General features: G+C 35.7%; 1 protein-coding gene across 1 annotated transcript in view; it reads right to left on the reverse strand.

Moving 5' to 3' along the window:
- Positions 1-6,729: 6,729 nt before the first annotated feature.
- The window catches only part of LOC131845215 (GAS2-like protein 3), a 136,948-nt gene continuing 115,787 nt past the window's right edge, over positions 6,730-27,890 (reverse strand). The window contains exons 4-10 of the mRNA XM_059194259.1: positions 13,069-13,193; positions 12,217-12,358; positions 11,120-11,321; positions 10,964-11,004; positions 10,480-10,592; positions 9,904-10,032; positions 6,730-9,552 (exon numbers count right to left, since the gene is read on the reverse strand). Of these exons, the coding sequence (XP_059050242.1) occupies positions 8,473-9,552; positions 9,904-10,032; positions 10,480-10,592; positions 10,964-11,004; positions 11,120-11,321; positions 12,217-12,358; positions 13,069-13,193 (1,832 nt within the window). The 3' untranslated portion in view covers positions 6,730-8,472. The remainder of the gene's footprint in view (positions 9,553-9,903; positions 10,033-10,479; positions 10,593-10,963; positions 11,005-11,119; positions 11,322-12,216; positions 12,359-13,068; positions 13,194-27,890) is intronic.

A 27,890-nucleotide genomic window follows, 5' to 3' on the forward strand; every position in this document is an offset into this window, starting at 1 on the left:
GCTAAAAAATGCAAATGATATGCTTTATAAATATAGAAAATTGCATTGTTGATAAATGTTATGAATTCAACCCATCACAGGTTTTCTTTTTGTATTGAATATTGTTTAATTCATAATAATCTATTATTTTTGCCTCTCAATTATACACAAATTTAGTTTGTTTAATTTAACATTTAATGTATCTTAATTTCGTCGATAAAATATTATATTTAAGTAAAATCGGCCAAATGACTAACCAGGTTTGGTTATAAAATATATCTACCAAATGTATTAAATCTAAATAATTATTTACAATTAGCTATAATGCCTAGAATAGTTATTCAGTGCTCGAAAATGTTAAACGAATACATATATAGGAATCAATAAACTAAAATTTTGTTTCTATGTGCCTAAAATATTGATTCAATGTGATGATACAAAAATCACATCTACCATTCTGCCATGGTCATAAATAATACCTATAAACCTCCCGGAAAATGATTTCTAAATGATCGTGAACCGTGTTATGATCTGTTGCGTGGTTTAAGCCAACAAACAGACGAAACAGCGACTTGATCTTATGTTTTTTTATAAATAAATACAAGAATATATATATATAAGTGATCCTATGATTTTTTTCACACAGCACATTTGCACTTACTGTTAGTAAGTGCAAGGTACCGCTTGCTGTTCATCGGACAACGTATTCGAGTACTGAACGTAGCATATAAGTTTTGTATGAAAATTAAACATAGTTATGTTTAAATAGTTTATTGTGAGAGACACACACACAGCTGAAATACCCTTTACTTTTATAGTGACTAGACCCAATATTAAATATAATACTTATCTATTGTAAAACTAGCTGTGGTCGCGGTTTCACTCGCATGAAATTTATAATCTATATGTTATTCTGATTTATAAGCTATATTACTGTAAAGTTTCATAAAAATCAGTTGAGTAGTTTTTCCGTGAAAGAGTAACAAACATCCATCCATACTCACACTCTTTCGCGTTTACAATAAATATTAAGGTGATAAAACTGATATCTAAGTTTGTAGCTACAAATGAAATCACTGCCTAAATTTCCTTATAAACAAACAATACAAAATTTACACCCACCCACACTGAGTATAAAATAACGTGAAAATACAATATGTACTATTTCTTGCTAAAAATTGCAACGTACAGATGGTTTTATAATTTATATTCACGCTGTATACTCTACAGGATAGGTAGATGCAATATAAGCTTAAATTTAAACGCATACATCAGAGGATGGTGTATTATTAACATTTAATATCTGATTGTAATATGTATTGATGATGTATTCAATATGGCTACTCTAAAAAATTATTTATTTTTATTATTTCTTATATTGTTTGAACTTAAAAACATGTGAAATAAATAATTAATAAAATAAAATCATAAAAATTAATCACATTGCAATTTTTTGCAGTTGGTAACTTATAACTACTAGGGTACTAGAAGTTTTAAGATATCGACACATCACTATACCATACACATACAATTAGTCACACTTGGCATATTTGGTGAACATATTATTTTTAACCAATTTAGTTACTTGAATGCAATATATGAAACAATATGTTTAAGAATGAAATAATAATCGTATAAAAAGATATGATTAGTAATAAATAATATGTGTGAGTTTAAATATTAATTTATATACTGAATATACCGGGATATATATTTATATATATATAAAGTTGATTGTATATATATACATATATTATAAGTTTCTACTTTTGCTTTCCATTGCAGAGAGTAATAAAAAAAATAACATGTCATCTTTTTCCCGCCAATATTTCTGCGAGGTTATATAACATTTTCAAGTCTGCCCACCACAATACATGATCACATACAAACGTGTATAAAATTGATATAATAAATACAATTCAATTTACTATTGCTCTCTAAACGTATTTATTTTAATATAAGTGAATTTTCATTCGGAAACGTGAATCAATGCACTGTTAGCATTTATATATTCATTCCTAGTTTGTATAATACTTATTTTCATATAATTTCCAATAAATACCTGCGATAGGTATTAAATAAAACAGTAATTATAAAACGTATATTTTAGTGTTTTATTTTAATTTAATAATAAGTTATGTTACATTGGTACAGTTGGTTGAAGACCAGGAGAACATGACTAGAAAGGTACTAAATGCTAATCTTGAACAAAAGAGCGTGGGAGACCTCGACTTATACGAATGGCCGCCATCAACAATCAGATCTTTCTAAAAAATAGAATATAAATAATATTTATTCAAATAAACTTAATTTAAGCAATTTTAAATAGTCATATTAATTCTGCCACTCAGAAAGAGTGCATTATAAGAAGAACGGGCAAGAAACTTTCGTGTTGCTCTTTTAAATAAATACACATTAACAGGATGAGGCATGCGACGATCAACATAGAAATCAAAATAATCAAACAGATGCTGTCTACGTAATCCAAAACAACATTTACTTAGCTACTTTTTTTTTTTATTTATAAATATGGAATAATGTAACTGTATACGTTCCCGGGATATGGTCTCCAGGGAACAAATACGGAGTTTACCATGATGGGCATTAGGTCGGTTATGATCTGAACTCGTCCTGTCATTGTGTTGCACCTTTGAATTAATGTTCGTTGATAGTTTGTATTCACACATTTCAACTTAAAAAAAATAACCCTGGACAATTAACACAGTGCCATCTAGTCCCACGGTAAGCAGAGCTATGTTATGGGTACTAGACAACTGATATAAATACTTATATTTTTTGGAAATATACAAACACCCAGACCGATACAAACAATATACTCATGAATATTTAGCTGGAGGAGTTACGTACGAGGAAACGAACTCGCGACCATCAGAAGTAAAGCGGTGTGCCGAATCGCTAGACGACCGTCTAAAATGTAAAGTTACAACAATTATTTAAAATAGCAAAACGCAAGTTTCTTGCTCGTTCTTTTGACTGGAGAACTAACCGAATATGCAGTAGATAAAAAAAAATTTGACGTCTCAAAAATAAGTCTATTTGAATAAAGAATTTTCTATACTATTCTACGGTCTGTATTGATGGAATATATCCTTTTTTTAATTTGTTTTACGGCTCTGGATACAAGTCCTTTTTAGCCCAACTTAAAGTTTTACACTATAAATAAAATAATTAAAATCAATGCCCAACATAATAATATGTCAATTAAAAAGTAAAATGTGCAGTCGGGTGCACATTTTACATAAAACTTACAATCTGTACCCATATGTATTGTGACTCTTCATACTAGCGAGATCTTGAATGGGGCGGGCAGCGAGTAGCACATCGGTTTGAACATCTTTTTGTAGTATGTGTACCGGCGGCGATGAGGCGTCACCGAGGCTCGAACCGGCACCGGCACGCGCTCGCAGCCGCCCTCGGTACTCGCCGAGCCCGCGGCCACCGCCCACCCGACACGCTTCGCGCCGCACTGTATAATAATATAACACACTGCATATGGCAGGGAGGGGATAGGGTTAGAGTAATCTGGACTAATGTCCCCATTGCTAGAAATATACCATATCAGGTTGGCCTCCACGTGGTTAACCCTGGAAAGCAACCTGGAGAAAATACCACGATGGGCTGTGACCTGATCTCATGCTCATCTTATCATCCTCCACTGGTGCCCCGCCAGCGCCTGCGACCAACCCAAATAATGGAATAAAGGCAAGGTATGATGATGATGGAACCAGGGCCATCTTTCACCTGTTACAGGCCCTGGGCACATTAGGATAATGGGGCCCCTATGACCACAGTAATAAAGCACTATTTTGTTAGAATAGACAAAGTCATTTTTGAACATGACTCCTCAGAGATGTATATCGGGATGCTCTACCTTCAAAACACACCAGGCAAGTTCTTGCCAGACATTTATAAAAAAATTAACAAATTGACCATAGTCGGTAAGCATTTGTTACAACTGATTTTCAGGCGAGAGTAGAGTAGCTATTGGTTATTGTTTGGTAATGGAGTAGGGACTAGACTAGGGGGCCCCAATCCATCACGGGGCCCTGGGCACGTTCCTATTTATAAAAAAAATAACAAATTGACCATAGCCGGTAAGCATTTGTTACGACTGTTTTTCAGGCGAGAGTAGAGTAGCTATTGGTTATTGTTTGGTAATGGAGTAGCGACTAGACTAGGGGGCCCCAATCCATGGCGGGGCCCTGGGCACGTTCCTATTTATAAAAAAAATAACAAATTGACCATAGCCGGTAAGCATTTGTTACGACTGTTTTTCAGGCGAGAGTAGAGTAGCTATCGGTTATTGTTTGGCAATGGAGTACGGACTAGACTAGACTAGGGGGTCCCAACATCGCGGGGCCCTGGGCACGTACCCAGTGTGCCCAGTGGGGAGAGAGTCCTGGATGGGACGATGGGGTGAACATTTTCAGTAATGTGATTATTTTTGAAGCAGTCTCTGAAGTCGTGGTTAGTCCATCAATATACATAGGTTTTTTTTAATCTAGATTTATTTTGGGGTTTTTGTTTTCAGACATGTCATCTCTTTATTAAGTTGCTTTTATCAGCGCACACAAACGCAGAGCAATATCCGTAGTAGGGGCATGTAGTATGCTCTGAATAGTACCCACATGAAATTTGTTGATTTTAAAATCTTTAATAAATAGTTCCCTCTCTACTCTATTCCTATCACATTCCATCAAGAGGTGCTGGACATCTTCGACTTTACATAGGTTAAGCAACTTCTTGCCATCCACGATCAATAAAAAAAGTACGACCATATAAATTGTGTTAGTTGCAAATAAATTCACTACAGAACAGACTGTTTCTCTTATATTGATTAGATAGAATGTTTTGTCTCTTCTGGTTATATTTATAACTAGTTGTTCTCGTGACTTCGTCTGCGTGGAATTTAACTTTAAAATTCCAAAATAAAAGAATTTTCTGTAATTAAAGTAGCCTAAGTTACTCATTACATCAGCTACCTGCCAAAGTAAGTCCCGTCAAAATCGGTTCACTAATTTCAGAGATTAGCCGGAACAAACAGACCGACAGACAGACAGACAAAAATTGTAAAAAAAAATATTTTGGTGTATGTACCGTATTTATATTCATATACATGTAGTAAAAAACGGTTATTTCAATTTTACAAACAGACACTCCAATTTTATTTATATGTATGTATAGATAATAAGACTTCAGTGTCGAAGGATAATTGACTTTTATTAAATTACGATGGGGACAGTTTAGAAATGAGTCTTGAAGATGGCATTAGTGCAGATCCAGATATTGGTATGAGTTCTAATGAGATCTCCTGTAGGGCTTGACGGCTAAGACGGGAGAGAGTGAACAGAGATGCGTCACTAGAGATGTGCCACAATAGTGACGTACCACCTAGCAGTTGCCTTGCTTAAAACATTACGCAATATTCAACCTTATCCCAATAAGTATAAGGTTACAATTTCGCCGGGTTACCTGAGAATTGCGTTGCATACTGTCCGCCGAGCGGACCCATCCATTATTTTACTAGCGTGTCTCTAATCTAGCTATTAAAGTGTCTTACTAATAATTATTTATGTGTCACTACGTGCCAAGAATGTAATCTAATCTAATACAAGAAAATGTTCAACTTAGAAAATGTGATTATATAGCAACATATCCCAAATAAATGGGATAAGAAAGAAGCAGTTGATAACAATAGCAAATTTGTGGTAGGCACTCTGTAAATAACACACAATCATTGTGTAGGCCTTGGTAGAATAATTTATGTCTGTTCTTTGATATTTCTTACCAGTTTACGCTGATTGGAACCAGAGAACTGACTATTGCTGTTCGTTGTCAAAACTTCAAATATAATTACTTCAATAAAATGTATGGAGAACTACTTTATTTCATCTCCCTTGATATCAATAGGCCTATGTCCAGCAGTGGACGTCTTCCGGGCTGTGATGATGATGATGATGATGAATATCAATAATATGATAGGGGCTGCCCCTCAACCCACCCTGGGTTGAGGCGCAGCCCCCCTCGTAAGCATCTAAAAATCATTCAGACATATCCTGCCGGTTCAAATTCCTATCAAATCATAGTTTAACCTATATACTAAGGTTGAGAAACAGTAAGCTGGCTGTAGCGTGGTGTATTCTACGGCGGAGTATGAAACCAGTAAGTGGTTTATATATTATATTATTAAATAAAAACATATATAATAAGAATATATATTTTTTTATTAAGTAAACATTAGAATATTGTTATTACAAAAATATATCGCTGCCCCGCTAACTACACAGCGTTAGGTTGGCTGGAAGAGATCTATAGTGTTCACTTATTTGTTATTTATGTCTTCTTGTATGTATGTTGTTATCGACAAAATATCGGCTCGTTAGCCATAGCTCCACGTCTTTACTCCGCGGCGCTTGCGCAGGGAATCCTCTTGCGCACGGCGGCCCGTGTACGCTCGGCTCGAGACGATATATAATAAACTGCTAGTTTTTCCACATACACTACACTAAAGTTGAGAAACAGTAAGCTGGCTGTAGCGTGGTGTATTCTACGGCGGAATATGAACTAAGTACCAAGCTAACTCACAGCGTTAGGTTGGCTGGAAGAGATCTCTTTCAGAAAAAGCTCACTCCTGCTCACATCTCTGTATCTTTATTTAACAAGTACAATAAAGTATCTATATTAAAAAAAACTGCATAATGAGAATATTAAAAAGTTTATTATCAACCATACATAATTATTAAAAACTGTTGGCACAATCGTATCGTAAAATGTAAATAAATTGGCAGTTACACGAATATAAAGTCAAGTCGAAAAGTGAAGCTCGAGGCGATACGACGCTATGTAACTCACTTCGATTCTCGATTACTGACGCAATGACTCTATCTCGATACATCGACGTGTATCCGAAGTTAGTCATTATATCGATAAATAGCCCGAGTTTCATAGCATCGAATCGTATAGACACGAAAAAGTTAAGTAGTGTAATAATATCCTTATTGAGAAAATATTTGAACTTTCATATTTCGTTGATATTATCATTTCTTGAAACAGTGGAACAGTAAGCATCGCTTCGGTCGCATCCCTTACCATTATTAATTGGGGTTTCTTTTGTATTCATTATTTTATTAGATGATATACTCTTATTCGATTAAATAGAAAAATGTCATTTTTCAAAATTTGTAGCATACATTGCCCCATTTTATAATTAAAAAATTAACCACGCCGTCTTAATCTTTAACTGAATACTTTTAAAATGATATATACTGTGTACATTTTTGTTAAAACCTTAAAGGAAAAAATAATTTAAATAAATTAAAAAAACTTTAAATTCTTATCTTGTAAAAAATGTACATTTTGAATAGTACCATTTTTCTATTTAACCGACGATATGTTCCACGTACCTCTCACACCTACATCTAATTAGGTCACTATTTCTGTATCTATCTAACGTTATCTATGTAATGAGTGTGCAAAAATATTTTCTAATGTTTCGTATCAAAATATATGTGTGGATATCATATTTGTACCGTACAGATCGCTGTGAGGCCACTCGACACTATCGACTAAGTTATATTGTTATATAGTGCAATCAAGAATATATAGTTAATTGATAACAATACAGCAAACATGACGATTAAAGTGAAAATTAAATTATAATTCCTAATTGTATGTTGAAAAAATTAACGAGAAATGATTATGGCTCAGGATTATATAAAGATATTACTCCGCCCAAATATAAATTATCAAGTAAATACTTACAAAATGCTTATACAGATATATAATACAATTAAATTACACAATATTCGTATTATTGCAATTGGGAAAGTATTAAATTATAATAATATTTAATTAATAACATTATATTCTTACAAAAACAATTCATTATGACTAGTCCCCCGTGGGGTGTATGAATGTGTGGTTTAAATTAAGTGTTCACATGCTTATAATTGTCGACGAGATTTCTTAGGAGATCTAAATGATGCTTACACGTTATTTGTAGACGATCACGTTAATTGAACTCGTATTTCATGTTAGCGATACCTAAATGTAGACACATTACGTTGTGACGATGCTAAATCTAAATATATATGACTCAAAGGTGACTGACATACTGATCTATCAACGCACAGCCCAAACCACTGGACGGATCGGGCTGAAATTTAGCATGCAGGTAGATGTTATGACGTAGGCATCCCCTAAGAAAGGATTTTGATAAATTCCACCACTAAGGGGATAAATTAACGCGAGCGATGCCGCGGGCAAAAGCTAGTCGAAAAATGTGTATCTTTGCAATTATTATCTGCCCCAAAACCGCATCGGATTAGACAGTACGCAATTATAATGCCCACTAATGAAATATAATAGGTTATAGGTATCATTTCTAATTTGCAACATAATAACACGTGACGTGTCCTACCTAAATATGTCAAATATTAAAACTCATGGAATGAGGAATGTTACGATTATAAATTATCTGGGTGGCACTTCACGCGGCGGAGGACTCCTATATTTGGCTTTTATGTGCAGAAACGGCTTCTTGGGCGACGGGTCGTCGGCTATGGTCGCTGCTAATGAGAGCCTGATGCTTTCCTCTATAGCGGCCTGAGTCAGAGCTCCGTTCAGCGTCACCGATATGCTCTTGTTCAGTGGCCTGGCGTACTCCACTGGAGTCGCCAGGCTCATGCTCCTCGTTTTCTTTGCGTAACCATTTGATCCTGAGAATGTCTTGCGCGGCTCGTTGACGGGGGTCGACGCGAGACTTTGGCTGCGCATTTTCCGCGCGATCGAAGTGGCAGTTTCAGTCGGCGTAGTCGCAGCACTTGAGCTCCTGTTCTTCTTTGCTTGATTCAATCTGTCCGTGCCGCAGAATGGCTTCTTTTCTTCTTTTTGTGCGACGGCCAAACTCATACTTCGCGATTTCTTTGGTGCGTTCGTCAAAGTTGTAGAAGTGAGCGACTTCCTGTGTTCCGAGGGAGGAGTTCTAAGCGATCTACCGGTTGGTGTGTTCGGAGTGCTAAAGCTAGAGGGTGCTGATTGTTTTCTAGTGCGTGGTGTTACTGGTTTTTGCAGTCCACCATCGACAGAGTCCGATTTCAAAGGTAACGTTAAAGCGGACCTTAAATTTCTGGCTGTCACAGGTTTAATTGGCGTTGAAGTTTTACGGCCTTCCTGGAGTGGAGAGCTTTTACCGCTACTAGCTTTACTAGACGCGCGAGTGTTTCTACCGCTTTTGATTTCTATTGGTGATATTTTGCCACTTATAGAGGAAGCTTTACTATCTACAGGTGAAACGGTGCCGGCGATAGATGGCTCCTTGCTAGCAAGTGAGGTTTTGCTGCTAGCCGGTGATATGGTACTCGGTTTGCGAGCGATGGGAGACAGCCTCTGGTTGTCCTCAGTGTCAGTGGTTGGGAGCGTCACGGGCAGCACGTTGCCCTTACGGCCCTGCGTGACGAGGCGCACCTGGCAGGGCTCATGCCGCGACAGGAAGTGCTCGAGCGTGTCCCAGCCGCCGCCCACGCGGACCATCATGTGACGACCTTTCAGCAACTGAAAATAAAGACGACATGTTCATGATTTAAGAGATAACTCATATAAAATTACATTACATTTGTAATGATCAAAGGACATCCCACTATTGGGCATGGATCTCATTCCGTACGAGAGGAATTACTACGTACTATTACAATATTAACGAGGCGGCATGTAACCTGTACCTAGAATGTTGGTTGTCCTAGTCGCCTCTGAGGATTAAAAGATATTACCACCATTTATACCATCTCCACACATTTAAATTAAGGACTAATCTTCCATTAGTTACTGTGCATCTTAGGGAGATGGTGATAATATATATTTACGTCTACAGAGTTTTTTTTGTGTTGAATAATAATATCTACTCACCCTTATGAAAACATTTCGTCCGGCGATGTTGTAACGACCCTCGCCAACCTTTTTCACCTTGAGGAGTTTGGAGCACTTTCCAGAGTTGCAGTTGCATCCGCGTTCCATCAGCCGAGTAACCAGTTGCACCTGTACATAAATAAATATGGTAAGGCATTGATGAGTTTTGACTTCTGAATGACAACACTCAATTCCTCTGGCATCACGGTGCAGGTATACAGTAATACGCATCAAATCAGTCAAAATATATTTATTCATGTAGGTCTATTACAGATTCTTATGATATCAGTTCGGAATGCTTTCGAGATGAGAAGAACTGACAAGAAACTCAGCTCGTATTCTTTTCAAGTCTATAGTATGTATGTGTAAGACTAGCATTTTTCAGCTGGCTAATTCTACAAGGTACAAAGAACTGTTAGGCATAGGTAAGAGATCTTTATAAAGGGTGGGGCTAATAGTAACTACGCTAATATAAGCATCATTTTTGTTTATAGCTACTTCAAGTAACTGAATTTCAATATCGTGTGTAGGAACATAGACAGACAGGTGAGGGTGAATTGAAACATTGGAACATACCCTTTTATCTAGTTCGTTGGTTGGTTTCAGCGGCACATCAGAGTCTGTGCTGCCCACTGTCCCTTCAGATTTGGTGCTTTCTGTATCTACGTTGTCTGGTACAGATAGTTGAGCTGTGGAAACAATAACAATACGTAATTTAAAAAAAATGATTTAGGTCCATGCTCCAAGAATCTTTTATATACAGTAGGTATTCCATGCCCCCTCCGATTGAGCCCCCGTCCAATTCAAAACGGGGATCGAAATTACGACGGCCTGAGTCGAGGTACGAACCCCGTTTGAATTGGAGCAGTGCCCTTAGAATAAAGTCATATCTGTCAAGCAGGAGTTAAGCCTTCACTCGCTACATAAGTCCTTCCAGGGTTTGGAGTGCCATCTGCATTCGCCTTCTATCGTCTAATGAAGATGAATAAAAGGCCAGCTGCGGCCAACAGCATTGAAAATTTTCCAAAAAAAACTACTCCATAAATTGTTTGAAACTTACTGTCATTAGGTTCTGGTGAAGATGGTGGCTCTTTGATTGATCTGAAACAAAAAGGTTTTAAATATAAATACTGTTATATAATATAATAATACATTAAAAAAGTAATCAGTTAGAAAATGTCAATATGTCATTATGGTTAATGTATGGTTAGCATACTTCTCCAATTGAGGGACAGGCGAGGCATCCCTGAACTGCCAGGCGGCGCCTGACATGGCCGAATCTAGACCAGAGTCGCGTTCCTCCATCGCGATCTCCTTCTCAAGCTGCACCAGTCCAGGTGGTTCAATGTTGAACTTGGTCGCCAGCCGCGCCACCTCCAGGAGGCACAAAATCACTTGGCGCGGTTGGTTGTGGAGTACTAAAGATAAAAAGACAAAATTTAGTAAACAAAATTTAGTAAAAAACTAGGGTATATATGTTGTTGATAATAAAATTTATATAAGATCAAATGAAACTCTCAACAAAAATGAAATCGGTTCTAATAGAAAAAAACCTAAGGTGACATACGGAAGAAAGTACAGTTTTTAAAGTTGGTTGAACAAGATGTAAACGACATTATGCGTAGTGCAAAATTTATGTCCATTAAAAGCTTCCAATGTGTCATGACAGGAAAGTTTCTTGCGAATTTTATATTTATATAATTTAATATTATGTTTTCAAAGCTGAAGGGCTTGCATTAAATTTGTCATGAAGGTAGATAGATGGTAGAGCCTGATATAATAAAGAAAAACCTACATCCCTTTCAAACCACACTACACTTTGTAACAGAGTTTCTATTTAAAAATGGTCGTATATATAACTTTATTATCATAAGTTAATAGTACATGAACTGACAATATATAATCGTCGTCTTTCTCTGGTTGTGAGATATAATTATGTGCTCTCTGTGTGTGTATCTATGTGGTGTGCTCTCATGCCAGTAATATGCGAGGATATTTATTTAAAAAAGCAACACACAAGTTTCTTGCTTATTCTTCTTGTGATGAATCTGCATTCCGAATAAGCAGTAGAATAAAAAAAAACTTGACTATTCAAAAGTGCTTATATTAAGTTTATTTGAATAAAGATTATTTTTAATTTCTAATTTATAAACAAAACTGGCCACATACGAGCACATCAATGGCAAAATCGGAGTTGAAGAGAGTCGCCATGGCCGAAATCGGCTGGTATTACATCATCATCACCCATGCTGATATTTGTCCCCTTACTCATTCCTCTTTGTTTTGGTTACAAATTTTAAAATAGCAACACACCAAGGTCATCGCTTTCAAACAGCAAGTTCTCGTGCACCCCCAACTCGCGGCAGAACGTGATGAAGTTCTCGGTGTTGTCACGAGAAAAAAAACTGCGTCGCGCCGCACGCTGCCAGCACCGGCCGCGAATCTGTGGCACCGGCTGAGGATAAAAAATTAATCATTGAATTAATCACAAAACTAATTAATGAACTTGCCGACTAATTAATTTCTCCATTTATGGTCAGAGGCCTTCATTAAAATATCTTGCTTGTTTGCCATCGTACCGTTCAAATTGAAAAATGCACCTTCACAGACCATGATTTTAACTAGGAAACTAACAGAACATACGTAAGGCGTAAGTAAATTTTAATTAATGATGTATATTTTTATATGTAACCAGAATGCGAGAAGCGGAAGGCAGCAGCTGATGGAAACGAGCAACCTCATAAAGAATTAAAAACATTACAGAAGTTGTCATTCCTGAGGACCAACACATAGCTTGAACAGCAAGCTACTTGATGATGAAGTAGATGAATTAGAGTGTTCACTAAGAACTTTATACCATGACTAGCTCGCGAATAAACAAAACATGAGAATGATGGTGACATACAACAAATGAATGTATAACGACATCCCGTCTAATTCAAACAGCGATCGAAATTACGACGGCCCGAGACGAGGTTCGTACCCCTAGCGGTGCTCTCAGACTAAAGTCGTATCCGTCAGGCAAGAGTTGGCCTTTTGCCATTCCATAAGTCCTTCCTTGGTTTGGAGTGCCATCTGTACTCGCCCCTATCGTTCGGTGAAACTGTAAAGGCCAGATGTGGCCAATAGCATTAAAATTCGAAAAAACAATAGTTAAATTCTTACCCCAACAATGAGCCCTTGGTCGAGGGCATCTCGAGCTTTATCATGTATGACGGCAGCCAGCTGACACAGCTCCGCACCATTGTCCAGCACGTCCAAGAAGTTTTCACCAGTCAAGTACGTGATGCCTGCAACAATAAACAGTTTTTAAACTCGAATTAAGCTAGCTTACCAACATGATTAATTACTCTTAAAATCCTCTATTTTAAGGGTTAAGGTATTAGAAGTAGATTAGGAACCCTGATGATATATTGCCAGCAATGTGTCATGTTAGGTCTTCACACCGTTCCCCCTGGAAACCATTCCGTTAAATTCCTGGTGAATTTGCTCATCTCACCTTATCACTCTCTATAGGTGCCTCGCCAGCGTGAACCGACAGCACAGGTGTACCATTCCATTATCATATTGATTCAATAGAAAGAATAGAATAGAAAAACATTTATTCAAATAAACTTACATTGAAGCACTTTTGAATAGTCATACGTATTTTTTTAATCTACTGCTCATTCGGAAAGCTGTCTCATCACAAGAAGAACGAGCATGAAACTGGTGTGTTGCTCTTTTAAATAATTTTATTGTTACTTTACATTTCTAAGTTTAAGTGTGTGAATGCAAACTATCAATTAGCACTAATTCAATTTACTTTTTATCCATAATTTGCACTCCTTTTCTTTATAAAGTATAAGTGTGCGAAGTGAAACCCTTCGTCCACGTATTTTTTGTAAAAAGGGGAAATAGATATAAGATTATGAAAAATACATGAAATTTCGTATTTTCTCACTGTTTATAAGTATGTATATACGTAGTTCATTAGTTGCTCGCTACAGTTCAAACTACTTAAGTCTGCAATACCGCGATATTAATGTTCATTTCATTGTATGATTAAATGTAGAAAGGGCGGATCGCGGCCGGCGCCGTCTCACTAGGCCGCAGGGTCACCGGAGCGACCCGGGTTCAATCCCGGCCGGCGCCGAGCGAGCGTCGTGTCGTGAAAGTTCACAAGTCCTGTTTAGGAAGTAATTATTGTACTGATCATTGCTAAATCTTGCCGTTTGTTGTGTGCGTGATTGTATTTAGTTTCTATTTTAATGATATATGAGCATTAGGAGACAATACAATTGACTAACGCTGTTAGTATCTTTGGAACACTGTCACATGTTCTACTCTGTAGATTTATAGATAACTAGCAGTGCCTGCGACTTCGTCCTCGTGTTATTACGACCTAGACCAAAATAAAGAAACAATATTCAATAATCTAAACCAAAGAAAAATGTTTCACCGTTCTAGCTTAAAAAATGACGATACTCCATACATACAATATATACACGATACAAACTTTGATCCTTATTTTAATTTACCCCGTAAGGGTAACATTTTTACAAACTTCGAATGTCTTATTTATTTATATTTAATGTAATGCGAACTTTCATCTTCCCTTACAACCCCTAACAACAATGGGTTGGTAGGGGTTGCATTAGAAAGTAGCCTATGCCGTTTCTCTGGATCTGGACTATCTGTGTACTAAATAACTCGGTTCAGTAAATATCATAAAAAATCGGTTCAGTAGTTTGGGCGCGAAAGGGAGATAGACAGACAGATTTACTTCTGCATTTATAGTATTAGTAAGAAAGTAAAGATATCAATTAAAGATGTCAATTAATTTCCAATCCATTTAAAAGAGCAACACACAAGTTTCTTGCTCGTTCTTCTTGTGATGAGACAGCTTTCCGAACGAGCGGTAGATAAAAAAAATATTATGACTATTCAAAAGTGCTTAAATTAAGTTTATTTGAATAAATGATTTTCTATTCTATTCTATTCTATTCCATATTACCAACTTGTCACAAATACTAAATATACAATCTTACATTTTATGATTTTCTAGAGTTGTACGTGTGTTATTTAGATCACCAATAGTAATGTTTTTTATATGTTTCGGAGCAAGATCTGATTGTTAAACTACTCATTTTTAGCATAGATAACTTATGCTAGCTGTTATGCCTTGGCCTAGGCAACAGATTTAGTTTAAAATAAGTAAATAAACACAACTATAATTCCCTTTAAAGTTAATCTATTAACGTTATTTAATTTAGTTTATGTCTATATGTATATAAAGAAATTTATTTAGTTTTATTTGATTCTACTATATTGTGGGTTATACACAACCGTTCTACAAAAATGATAGACATATACCCAGACTAGCTTTTGCCCGCGGCTTCGCTCGTGTTAATTTATCCTCTTAGGGGTGGAATTTATGAAAATCCTTTCTTAGCGGATGGCTACGTCATAGTAGCTTTATGTATGCAAAGTCTCAGCCCGATCGGTTTAAAATTGACAAACTTTCATCCCCTATTTTATCCCTTTGGGGGTAGAATTAATCAAAATCCTTTCTTTGCGGATGCCTACGTCATAACATCTACCTGCATGCCAAATTTCAGCCCGATCCGTCCAGTGGTTTGGACTGTGCGTTGATAGATCACTACGTCAGTCACCTTTGAGTTATATACATTTAGAAGATATAATGTTGGAGTCGATAAAAATTTTAAAATGATTTATTCTAGTAACATTATTATTAAAAATTGTGTTACCTAAATAAAGAATTTTGAAATAAATAAGCAATTATAGTGACCACCCAAGCTGTGGTAGTGGCATGGCGTCCATAAACGTATTCATCAAATGAGAACTGGCAGTCAGCCAATTTGCAACTCCTTTTTTATAGTAAGCGATAACAAAGGTTGTTGTTGTAGTTTGTAAAAGGATTTTGTTTGCTTTATACTGACTAAGGGACCAGCAATATTTGTCTCTAACAGGAGTACTTAAATAACAATAATAATAATATTCTTTGCCCCACGTCTATCCCCCACTGGGCTCAGGGTGCTCACCTAGAGGAAGGCAGCGCTCCAACTAAATCGCCCCGGAGTATATTATAGAGGGTATATCCAACCGCTTCCATAATTGAATAGGGTGAAATAGGTCGTCCTATCAACGAGATGGGGCCTGCACTATCTGGTGTAGGGCAGGCCCCATCTCGTTGATAGGACGCCCTACACCAGATAGTGCAGGGATAGTGACAGGAAGGGCCAACACCGCCGGAGTCGTGGAAAAACGTCAGCGCGACCTCGCGACTCCGGCAATGTCCCTCGTAGAACCACCGTGTAGTTTTTTAGTGCGTGAGAATCCCTAAATCTAGTCATGCCACTGGCGGGGGAAACGGTCTTTTGTTTTTTCCACAGGATAAAAAAAGGGTAGTGTATCACTAGGGCACGAGTGGCACGACGTTCTCAGAGCGTGTAAGCACAGAAAAACATAATGACGCCAATAAAACTGAACGAGCGGATAATGGCGGTTATCTAACGGTGGTGATGAGCGCACGAGCGCGCCGCGTCACCGTTATCACGTGCACTGCACGTAATGCAGTTTAACACGTTGAAGATCGCATTGAAAAATATCATAAATCTACATCCGATGGTAGCGGATTCGATTCCCGCACGACACAAATATTTCTATTCATGAGTATGATTGTTTGTATCGGTCTGGATGTTTTCTATGTATACCATACGCGTAATAAAGGCAATATACAGTTACCTAAAACAAGACTTGGTAAAACTTTTAAACAAGGCACTAGTATAAAAATCAAAATGTATAATAAACTAACTGTGCAAATAAGAGAATTCCTAAAACAACTCAAAACTGAAATAAGATCATTTTTTGAAAAACATCCTTTTTATAATATTAGCGAGTATTTAGACCTAAATATAATTATGTCGTAATTGTGACTACGGAACATATTATGTTATTAGTTAATAATAAATGTAATTTTATTGATTAATATAATTTTATTTAAAAATGTAATTTTGTTAATTAATGTAATTTTATTTATTAATGTAATTGTAATTGAATTGAATTTGTATAAATATGAATTACTGTATCTTATGACTTGCCATATATGTAAAGAAGTTTTTTACATTGGTCATAAACGAAATATGAAATATGAAAATATAATATGTAAGTATTTACGAAGAACAATATCTATGTATTTGTGTCAGTTATCTAATACCTATAACACAAGTTTTAGCTAGCTTAACTTGGGACTAGATGGCGCTGTGTAAATTGTCTTGAGATTATTATTATTATTATTTCGTTTAGTTGTGCCTCGTTGTTGACATTCCCCACATGGCGGTGCGTTGCAGAAGCCGACTTGCATTCAAGTTCTCCATAATTCATGAGTCCGCAGGCGGCGCCGGTTGTCCTCTCTTATTTGGCGAAACCAACTCCAGTAATTCAGTTATTTCACAATCTAAACTAGCCAAGACACAAATTGACGTATATCGTAGTGAATTGCAGTGAATTTCTGATTTAAATCTTATTATCAATAAACGGAAAAATTATAATACAAATGTTTGTACAGTGCGAGGAATCTAACCTGAGACTATCGGAAGTAGAACTGTATTTTATACCACTAGATCACCAAGGCTGTCAATAAAATCATTACATATTTAAACGCCAGGTCCTAACTGTATATAAAAATATTTGATATAGTTATAAATGTATATGATAAAGATTATTTTATCCAACGCGTTTTAACTTTTAATCACATTGTGTGTGGACTCACCTTCCAGCAATGGTATTCCCGAACCGATACGATATAGAAACCATTAAGAAAAGAGGTTATTCCTTTTTAAAAGGCCGACAACGTACTTGCAATTCCCCTGGTGTTGCGGGTGCTCATGGGCGACGGTGATCACTTACCATCAGGTGAGCCGCATGCTCGTTTGTCCCCTATGTTATCAAAAAAATGCATGCATGCATGATGCATCCCAAAGGCCGACCTACGGCCCAGACCTCGCCGACACTCTGCCTCACTCAATGCACATACTAATTGCTTCATTACACTGTAGACAACGATCTTGTAACCTTGTGCATTTAACTGGCTAATTAGTCACTATATCCTTCTATTAATATATCAATAAAAGTTATGAAAAAAATCTCTGAAAATTATCTTTAACAGTGGTCTAAATTTGACCATAATTAGTTTAACATTCAGTAAGACTACAGACAAATAATATTAATCTATTCTCAATTTGACCACAGGCTATAACAAAAAACAAAAGAGTATATATTCACACACACATATATATACATATGTGAATATGTCAAATACATGGTAGTGTGTGTAATGTTTTTTTGTTATTGAATTAGTGTACTTTTATGCATAATTAAAAAAAAATATTAGAAATTTCTCTCTTTCGCTATATAATCTATGACTGTGCGAAATTTGGTACTCTTCCTTCCGTTAATTTTCGTAAATAGGGATTTTTACATGTGATACCCCATTCCTAAGGAGATAAAAACTATCGCTATTATGAATGTCCTTCAATTTATGTCCCTGACAGATCTACGCAACGATCTCTAAAAAGGGGCGAGCACAATAGACATACGCAATGCTACATATCTAAAGCAACGAGTAATAGCCCAAAACCCTTAATAAAAAAATAAATAAATACATAAAAAAAACCCTAGAACCAAATTTAACTTTTTAGGAATAGGATACAGATTGTAGCATGTGATTAGAATAGAAAGGATTCTGATATCTTAGTCCTGTGGAATAGAAACGCATGAGTGGTATCGCAGTTCATGTATATAAGCGACGGTTACCACCTACCATCAGGTGAGCCGATAGTTTTGCCAGTCCAATAACATAACAAAAACACATTTTCCGATTGAACCACAATATATTTAAGCAAATAGTGGCAGGCGGGTGCACCATTCCATTATCATACCAGAAAAAAACTATTGCAACACAAAACCTTACTCTGAATAAAAAGCACAACACTAATGTGCAGTAATGAATTTATGAAGCAGTAAATTCAACTATGGATGCAAAGGTAATATCAATTAATCGAGTATGGTATTCGATAACCTTCGCAGGAGAAAGACGGCGGCTAACAACCGGTCCTCCGGGGCGAGCTTTTTTACACGTTATCGTTCAATATCGATGTATTACAAAATAAATAACCAATAATCGATACAGGTCCGACAAGGACATAGGCAAGAAGTGTGCCGATCGTGCGCTCTCTTCTTGTTTATTTTATAGAAAACTTCAAGTACCAAGTACATACATCACTAGTGAACTTCTAGATAGTTCCTCGCCAATAAAAGGCCGCAAATGAACGATGTTAGGATAGTTTTTTTATGGATTGTTTACTTATAAAATTACATGCTCTCAGTGAGTATTACAGTACAATACCAATGCACTCAGCAAGGAATAAAACGTATGCAATACATACATTAATAATAATAATAGTGATAACTTATATATACTTTTTTAAGACCTTATTGTTATAACAATAAGGTCCTAAAAAAAAAGAAACAAAATTAAAAATAATAAAAATAAAAACAGCAACTATACAAATATCAATAATCTAGAAATATACTAATACCACAGATAATATAATATTACATACTAATACTGAGACTCCACAAAATTATAATGGAATGGTGCACCCTAATGGTTTACGCTGGCAGGGCACCAGTGGAGGATGATAAGATGAGCATGAGGTCAGGTCAGTCAGCCCATCGTGATAAATTCACCAAGAATTCATCACGATTTCCAAGGGGAACCGCGTGGAGGTCAACCTGACATGGTACATTGCTAGCAATAAGATCCTTAGTTCACATTACTAACATACCCCTTTCCCCCCTGTTAGGGTGGTTCACCCCACCTACATCACTAGTGGACACTAGTGATGTAAGTATGTAGTTATATAAAACAAGCAGGACTACTGACTATCATTTTCTACTCTTATCCTGTGTGAATGGAAAACGTAAAACAACAAAAGCTACTCGATGGTTTTATATTATTTTGTTTAATTCCGCTACAATTAACATGTGTGAGAGTACGAATATTCGGTGTAGAACTAAGAATACCTTCCCCCAATGGTTTGTTAACGAGGCGCAACGGATATTTAACGTTATTTATTGAAATTATAATTTTAATGGCTGCATGCGTTGCCCCGTGGTTTAAGGGTCAGGATATAGCGGGATCTCATAACGCACATGTCCTAGTAAGTAAGCTGATTTAGCACTGACTTCGACACTAATGTTAAAGTTATGTACCATATAACTAGCAACTTGGATGACGTCACTTCCTGTTTACCTTCACGACTGTAACCCAAGATGGGTAGACAGACGTTTGAGTGTTGCCATACAGTTCTTATTGCAATAAAAGTATTTACATAGATTTTGACGATGGAGCAATGGTCGCGGGTTCCTTTCCTCGCACGGGACAAATATTTGTACCTCATTTCGCCCATCCATCCAATGATGATGGATGAATAAATAAATTACAAACTATTGCTTTCACGCGAATTGTTAAAAAGGTTTTATTTGTACATAATTTCGACTTGATGTACAGCAATCCCCCATGTTCAAATATTAATGGCGTCTAGTCTGATCTGGGGAGGGGCATGCAACTCGCCGCCATCACGGCCTCTCTCTATTAATAGAGTGTCATCTTTGCCGTGCCATACATCACATACTGTAGATATATTTTTATCTGTAGACGACAAAACTGTTACCTGTGGATCATCATTTATTAGTTAATTTTAAACTTTCGTGTTTAATATACATTATTTAAATTATTAACCGGGTCTTAACACGAATAATTTTATGGCAAATAAAGGTATTTACCTCTCTCGACGTTTCGACTAGGTTGCACTAGCCGTGGTCACGAGCTGACTGGAGTAACAGCGATGGATACGTTACACATTAACAAGACTTTACAAAAAAAATTGGTACCTATTGGTAATTTATAAAAAAAATTAAACGTGTTATATAATTATATACATTTATAGGAATTTTGTGTGAATACATATTACTATAAGGAAGTTGACATTGTTTATTCTACTATATTAGTATAGATTAACGAATTAGTTAATTGTACTTGTGTAAACTAAAATCAATTGATCGCTAGATCAAAGCTAATTATGGAGAGTGCATTGTGTCAGTGCGACGAACTCGGGATATGCGCGTGCGCATCATTCTCGTACCGGCCGCGCCGCGTCGCGTCGCCGATCAAGCGGATTGCACCTAGGGTTGCCATATGCCGTGCTTTATAATAAAGTATTGTACGTTATTTCAAGTAGTTGTACTCTATATTTTAGGTGAATAATAAAGTACACGAAAATACATTATTTCGCATGATTTGATTTCTTTGGGATTTTGAAAAGTTTAGTAGTATGTCTCATTAAACGATATTTATCGATTGGTGCTGACTGAATCGATCTTATCATTATTTATTTTAATTTAACTATAGACATAAATATATATATGTAAAGATGCTGTGCAATTATTTAGTAGAGATACTAATTTGGTACAAAACTGCAAAAAAACAATAAAAATATGTTTTTAAATATAATAATAAAGAAAAATAAATTGTACTTTATTTTGTTACTAAATACTTTATTTACATTATTAACCGGGTCTTAACACGAACGAATTTTATAGCAAATGAAGGTTTTTACTTCACTAGCCGTGGTCACGAGCTGACTGGAGTAACAGCGATGTCAATGTAGATAGGTCACAGCAGTTTTTTCATCTACCGTCATTAGATTGTTCAACGAAAGTTCGTTTGACATTGATATCACTGTTACTCCAGTCGAAACGTCGAGAAAGGTAAATACCTTTATTTGCCATAAAATTGTTCGTGTTAAGTTTCTTTTTTAATAACATAAATAATGTATATTAAACACGAAAGTTTAAAAATAATTACTATGTACTTTTCTTTCTTGCCTATAGAAACCAATGTGTTTTGACTGCAAAACAAAAGCGGCAACCCTAATTGTACCGTCCACTTTGTTTACTAACACGCTGGTATGTAACGCATGCATACACACGCACTGTTCTGCTTCACTTACAGCGCTATGACAATAACATTCTGCAGAATTGGACTTACTGTTACTGTTAGAAGGTTGAACAAGCCGTGTAGAGCGAAAGGTAGTTTTAACTGGAGTGGCATACAATCTGGCCTACATGATGGAACACGGATGTCATAAAATTTGTAATATCGTATCTGTTCGCGGAGGACTAAGATACTATGCTCTTCGATATACTTTATTTGTAATCCAGTAAATAAAAAGGCATCATTACATAGTATAAAATAAAGTCGCTGTCGCTGTCTGTCCGTCCCTATGTATGCTTAAATCTTTAAAACTACGCAACAGATTTTGAAGCGGTTTTTTTTAATAGATAGAGTGATTCAAGAGGAAGGTTTATATGTATAATACATGTACATACGGGCGAAACCGGGACGAGTAGATAGTAAACAATATTTTAAAGAACAACAAGCATCGTTACAATTAGGCGGCCTTATTGCTGAAAGCAATTTAAGTCTTTAACTCGAAGTTTTAAATTCGTCGATGGGCGTTGTATCTCTTGTGGAGGACTAAGATATCATGATAGAAAAATAGAAATAGAAATAGATTGCAATCTGCACTCTCTGTTTTTATCGAAAAGCAAACTGTTTGCCGACAGATTTTAATGCTATAAAGATAATAATGTACAAAAATGTTATAAAAATAACATAAACTTCTTTACACAGTATAAAATGAAGTCACTTCCGGTGTCTGATCGCTTATATCTTTTAAACTACGCAACGGATTTTAATCTAGAAACTTCTACTAATAGGTAGAGTGATTCATGAGGAAGGTTTATTATATAATACATACATGTACAAAGCCGGGTCGGGTAGTTAGTTAAATTATAAACGTAAAATGCAAACGGTAAGTGTGAATAAATCATGTGCCACAGGGATGTGAATGAGTTGGTACATCAAAATTCAAAAAATTCAAAATTCAAAAATCATTTATTCATGTAGAACATTTTAGCCGCTTATGAACGTCAAGTTTTTACTTTAGAATTTTTTCCCCTACCGTCCAGTTCGGTATATAGATCCAATTGAGAAGAACTGGCAAGAAACTCAATTGAATTACTTTTTTTTTTTAATCCAGTTATTTACAATGCATAGGTATTTATATAGGTGTCTATGTCTAACATTAAATGAAAATCCCGAACATGAAAACTATTGCCATCATATAATTAAAATAATTTCTATACAAATACTATATGGTATTATAACGACTAACCGTATAGAGACTATACGGTGATTACTTTGTTCAGAATTTAGTCCCCTCCGATCGATCGGCCTGAGCCGAGGTATGAACCCCTAGCAGTGCCTTCAAACTAAAGTCGTATCTATCAGGCGGGAGTTGATCTTCAGCCGCTCCATAAGCTCCTTTGGTTTGGAGTGCCATCTGCACTCGCCCCCTATCGTCCGGTGAAGCTGTAAAGGCCAGCTGCGGCCAACAGCATTAGACTAGTCCGATAAAAAAACAGTATTTAGCGCTTCCAGTCACCATAGTGGTAGTGGTGGTAGATAAAAAACAAATTGTTATGACTATTCAAAAGTGCTTAAATTAAGTTTATTTGAATAAATGATTTTCTATTCTATTCTATTCTATTCATAGAAGGAGAGTCCTGCCATGATGCAATCCGCTTTAAAACTTTTAAATCTAATATTTACATTTACTTTAGCTGTACTTTAGCATTTGCTTCGTTCGCATTAAAATTGTTTGCATCCGTGTGGAAGTTATTTCGAGTAGGCGTCACTACAGTGACAGGTCGGTCGCAAGACTTGAAAATAGTTTTATTAGAATAGAATAGAATAGAATAGAATAGAAAATCATTTATTCAAATAAACTTAATTTAAGCACTTTTGAATAGTCAACATTTTTTTAAATCTACCGCTTATTCGGAAAGCTGTCTCATCACAAGAAGAATAAGCAAGAAACTTATAAGAAGAGGCGGCGGTGAGCAAAGCAAGCAAGCAACACGCAAGTTTCTTTCTCGTTCTTCTTGTTACGACTATTCAGAAATGCTTAAATTAAGTTTATTTAAATAAAAGATTTTCTATTCTATTTTATTACTCAGATAAAAGGTAAATCTATTGGAAGGTATCTAATTATTGTTCATAATCATTACTATTTAACATTTTTTAATGCAATAGAAATTATTAATGAATATCATTATAAACACTTTGGAACTGTCAAAAATTCCAAATACACCTCATTACGGCTGCGTAACGAATTAATCGTTTAATTGTTTCTAACACAAAAATTAACTTTAAGTAATTTATCATCAACTATCGGTCCGTCCCGGCTTCATTTTCATCTTTACATTTTCATTTTTACATTTTTATCTGATCTTCAATAATAAACCTCTATCTCGGTAAGCGGCTTTGTATGTTTCTTTAACAATTCATATCCGTCATACTCGTGAACGGATGCTGCTTGTAGGTAGTGGTCTGCTCTAATAACTATGACTGATTTCCTCTTATTAATTGTTTAACCAGTTGTTGTGTATTCAATATTTTTTCTATTTGATTATTTAATTGAATTAGTGCTAATCGGTAGTTTGTATTCACATACTTAAACTTAAATTGTAAAGTAAGAATAAAATTATTTAAAAGAGCAACACGCAAGTTTCTCGCTCGTTCTTCTTGTGATGAGACAGCTTTCCGAATGAGTGGTAGATTAAAAAAAATGTGATGACTATTCAAAAGTGCTTCAATGTCAGTATATTTGAATAAATGATTTTCTATTCTATTCTATTCTATTCCATCAACTGTTTTTAAGTCCTGAAACGATGTTGGGCCACGTACATGATAACGTTGTATACTTATGTTATTGAAAGTAGCTTTCTAATGGTGAAAGAATTTTTAGAATCGACAAAGTAGTTTTTGAGTTTATTCATTCCAAACATACATACATACACACAAAAATACAAATCTTTCCTCTTTATAATATTAGTATAGACTAGCTGTTCCCGCGACTTCGTCCGCGTGGAATTTAACTTTATTTTTATAAAATAAAAGTAGCCTAAGTTACTCCTTATTACATCAGTTACCTGCCAAAAAAAAGTCCCGTCAAAATCGGTCCGCCCATTTCAGAGATTAGCCGGAACAGACAGACAGACAAAAATTGTAAAAAACATTATTTTGGTGTATGTACCGTATTTATATTCATATGTGTGTAGTAAAAAACGGTTATTTCAATGTTACAAACAGACACTACAATTTTATTTATATGTATAGATTAGAGGCACTGGTATAGCAAAAACTTGTTTATCGGGATCCATTCATTGGCTGCGCCCACGCGGTCCAAGATTGGTGTCGGTTATGTGCGCCGGCGCATAAAAACATAGCGTATATGGACCGATGATACAATCGACTCTAAATCATGGGCTATTGTTACTATTTACACATAGAGTAGTAAAGCACGATCTCTGTTGACGAACTGAGAGCAAATTATGTAAAAAAAACAATGTTTTCAATCGTTTAAAAGTAGGTATTTTACAAAAAAATAAGACGTTCATAAGCGGCTAAAATGTCCTATATGTATAAATGATTTTGAATTTAAATATTATTCAATAGTTTAAAAGTACCTACATTTTACAAAAAAAAAAAAATTGACGTTCCTAAATAGCTAAAATGTCCTATATGTATCATTTATACATTTTGAATTTGAATATTAATTCCGTAAAAAATATTTTGACTAGATACTATATTTTTCAAAGAGGGGAAGGGGAATTTTAGTACTGTATGTAATATTATATTATCTGTGGTACTGTGGACCAATAACCCAATTGCTAGCATTGGGGTTATTGGTCACATGTCAGATTGTCCTCCTTGCGGCTCCACCTGGAAACCACGATGGTTTCTGGCAAATTGCCGTTTGCCAAGATGGCCTAAATGACATGACTCTATGCCCATTTTGTCATCCTCCACTGGTACCCCGCCAGCGTAAACCGTTAGCGAAAACTGGTGCACCATTAAAAAAAACTAATAAGGATGTGCCAAGTAACGGCCTGTGTTTGTATTGAAATGACAGTTTAAGCAATTTTTTGAATTTATGAGGTACTAGATGTGCCAGCGACTCAGTCCGCATAAATTGACGTTACATCCATGTAACTTTTCTGCTCCCCTTTCAACCCCATACAACCCTTTTTTCGAATTAAAAAATAGCCTGTCGTTGTCAGGTTCTATCAATGTCCTTTCTCAGGTTCTAGACTATCTGTGTACCAAATTTCTTTTAAATCGGTTCTATAGTTTTGGCCTGAAAGCGAGACAGACAGACAGAGTTACTTTCGCATTTATAATATTAGTAAGGAGTAAGGATTTTGTACCTGCATAATGTGGACCTTTTTGGGTAGTATCTCAATTTGTACTTAATAACAGTACAATTGTAGATTTATATAAGTTTATAATGAAAATTGCGAGCAACGGGCTTATTAATTAAAGCCCCTAGTTTCAACATAGTTAATGGTCGTTTGTATAATATTACCATCATCTTCAAATATACCGGTAACATAAAAAAACAGTACAAGTTTTAAAGGCATATCTAAGATAATAATCGGAAAGATAGTCTCGTTTGTAGATGAGCATATACCGCACGAAGCCGGTACAGCACGTTGACCACAACCCGAACTTACAGTGTCGCCAGATGACTGTCTGCTAGCCCCCTAAAATTAAAAAAAAAAAACAAGATTCTATTCCCCAAAATTATGTCTAAAATAGCTCAGAATTAAAAAAAACTAAGATCTGAAGAACTCCATCATTTCTTCAGTTCTTGTTTTTTCTTAAGAACAAGATAACAAGCGACGCAAAAAAAATAATATTTAGGGTAATTATTGGTATAAAATATTGGTGAGCTGTGGTTATTTAATATTGGTAAGTAAATGGTGGTAATTTTTTTTATTTTTTTTTTATTACTTCGATTGGTTAGCAAAACTGATGACTTTTTAGTCTGTCTTTATACTACAATAGGTTTGGGCACTTGTCACAAACCGTCACAAGTCATCAAATATTTCCGTTTACAAATGCCACACATTTGTTCCTCAGAAATTTGCAGCATCGCCACAGCAATTACCCCAAAATTGTGGAAAACCCACGAACTGGCATCACTGACCGCAACTCCACAATGTAAAGTCGGAGAAACTCGTAAAATCGCAATTTGCACGCCACACACTTACCCAACACAGATAACATCTAACATATACAATTCGTGCATAATTTCACTACACAATAAGTTAAGTTACCGCGGTTATTGAAATTCAGGTTGAAAACAAGATAATAGTGTTACGTACATAGCCACTAGTGTGTAGTGTCCGGTCGGTTACAATATTACAAATTTAGTTTCCGCAGTAGAAATAGAAATAGAATATCATTCATTCAAATAAACTTAGATTGAAGCACGTTTGAATAGTCATGAGATGATGATCTTGTGATGAAACAGCTTTCCATTCGGAAAGCTGTTTCATCACAAGAAGAACGAGCAAGAAACTTGCGTGTTGCTCTTTTAAGTAAACTACTTTTATGAGTTTTCATACCTGTTATTCCAGATAGGGTAGTAGAAGAGAATAGAATAGAAATAATCTTTATTGAAATTAACTAGTCCCTAAATTTAAAAAGAAATAAAAATTCATAGAAGCGGTTCCGAAATAGTTTTTTTTATTCTACCGCACATTCGTAAAGGAAACTCATCATAGGAAGTATGAGCGAGAAACTGTTGTGTTGCTATTTCAAATAAATATTGCTCAGATTGATTTATAAAGAAGAACGAATAAAAAATAGCGTGTTGCTCTTTCAGATAAAGAATTACAATTTTAAGACTTTGTATGAATACAAACTGCCAAATATCATAGTCATAGACAACCTCGGTGATCTCGCGGTCTGGCACACTGCTTTACGTCCGATGGTCGCGGGTTCGATT

The sequence above is a fragment of the Achroia grisella genome, unplaced genomic scaffold (genome assembly GCF_030625045.1).
Source record: "Achroia grisella isolate CSIRO2021 unplaced genomic scaffold, CSIRO_AGI_Agris_v1 utg460, whole genome shotgun sequence".
Taxonomy (NCBI): Eukaryota; Metazoa; Arthropoda; class Insecta; order Lepidoptera; family Pyralidae; genus Achroia; species Achroia grisella.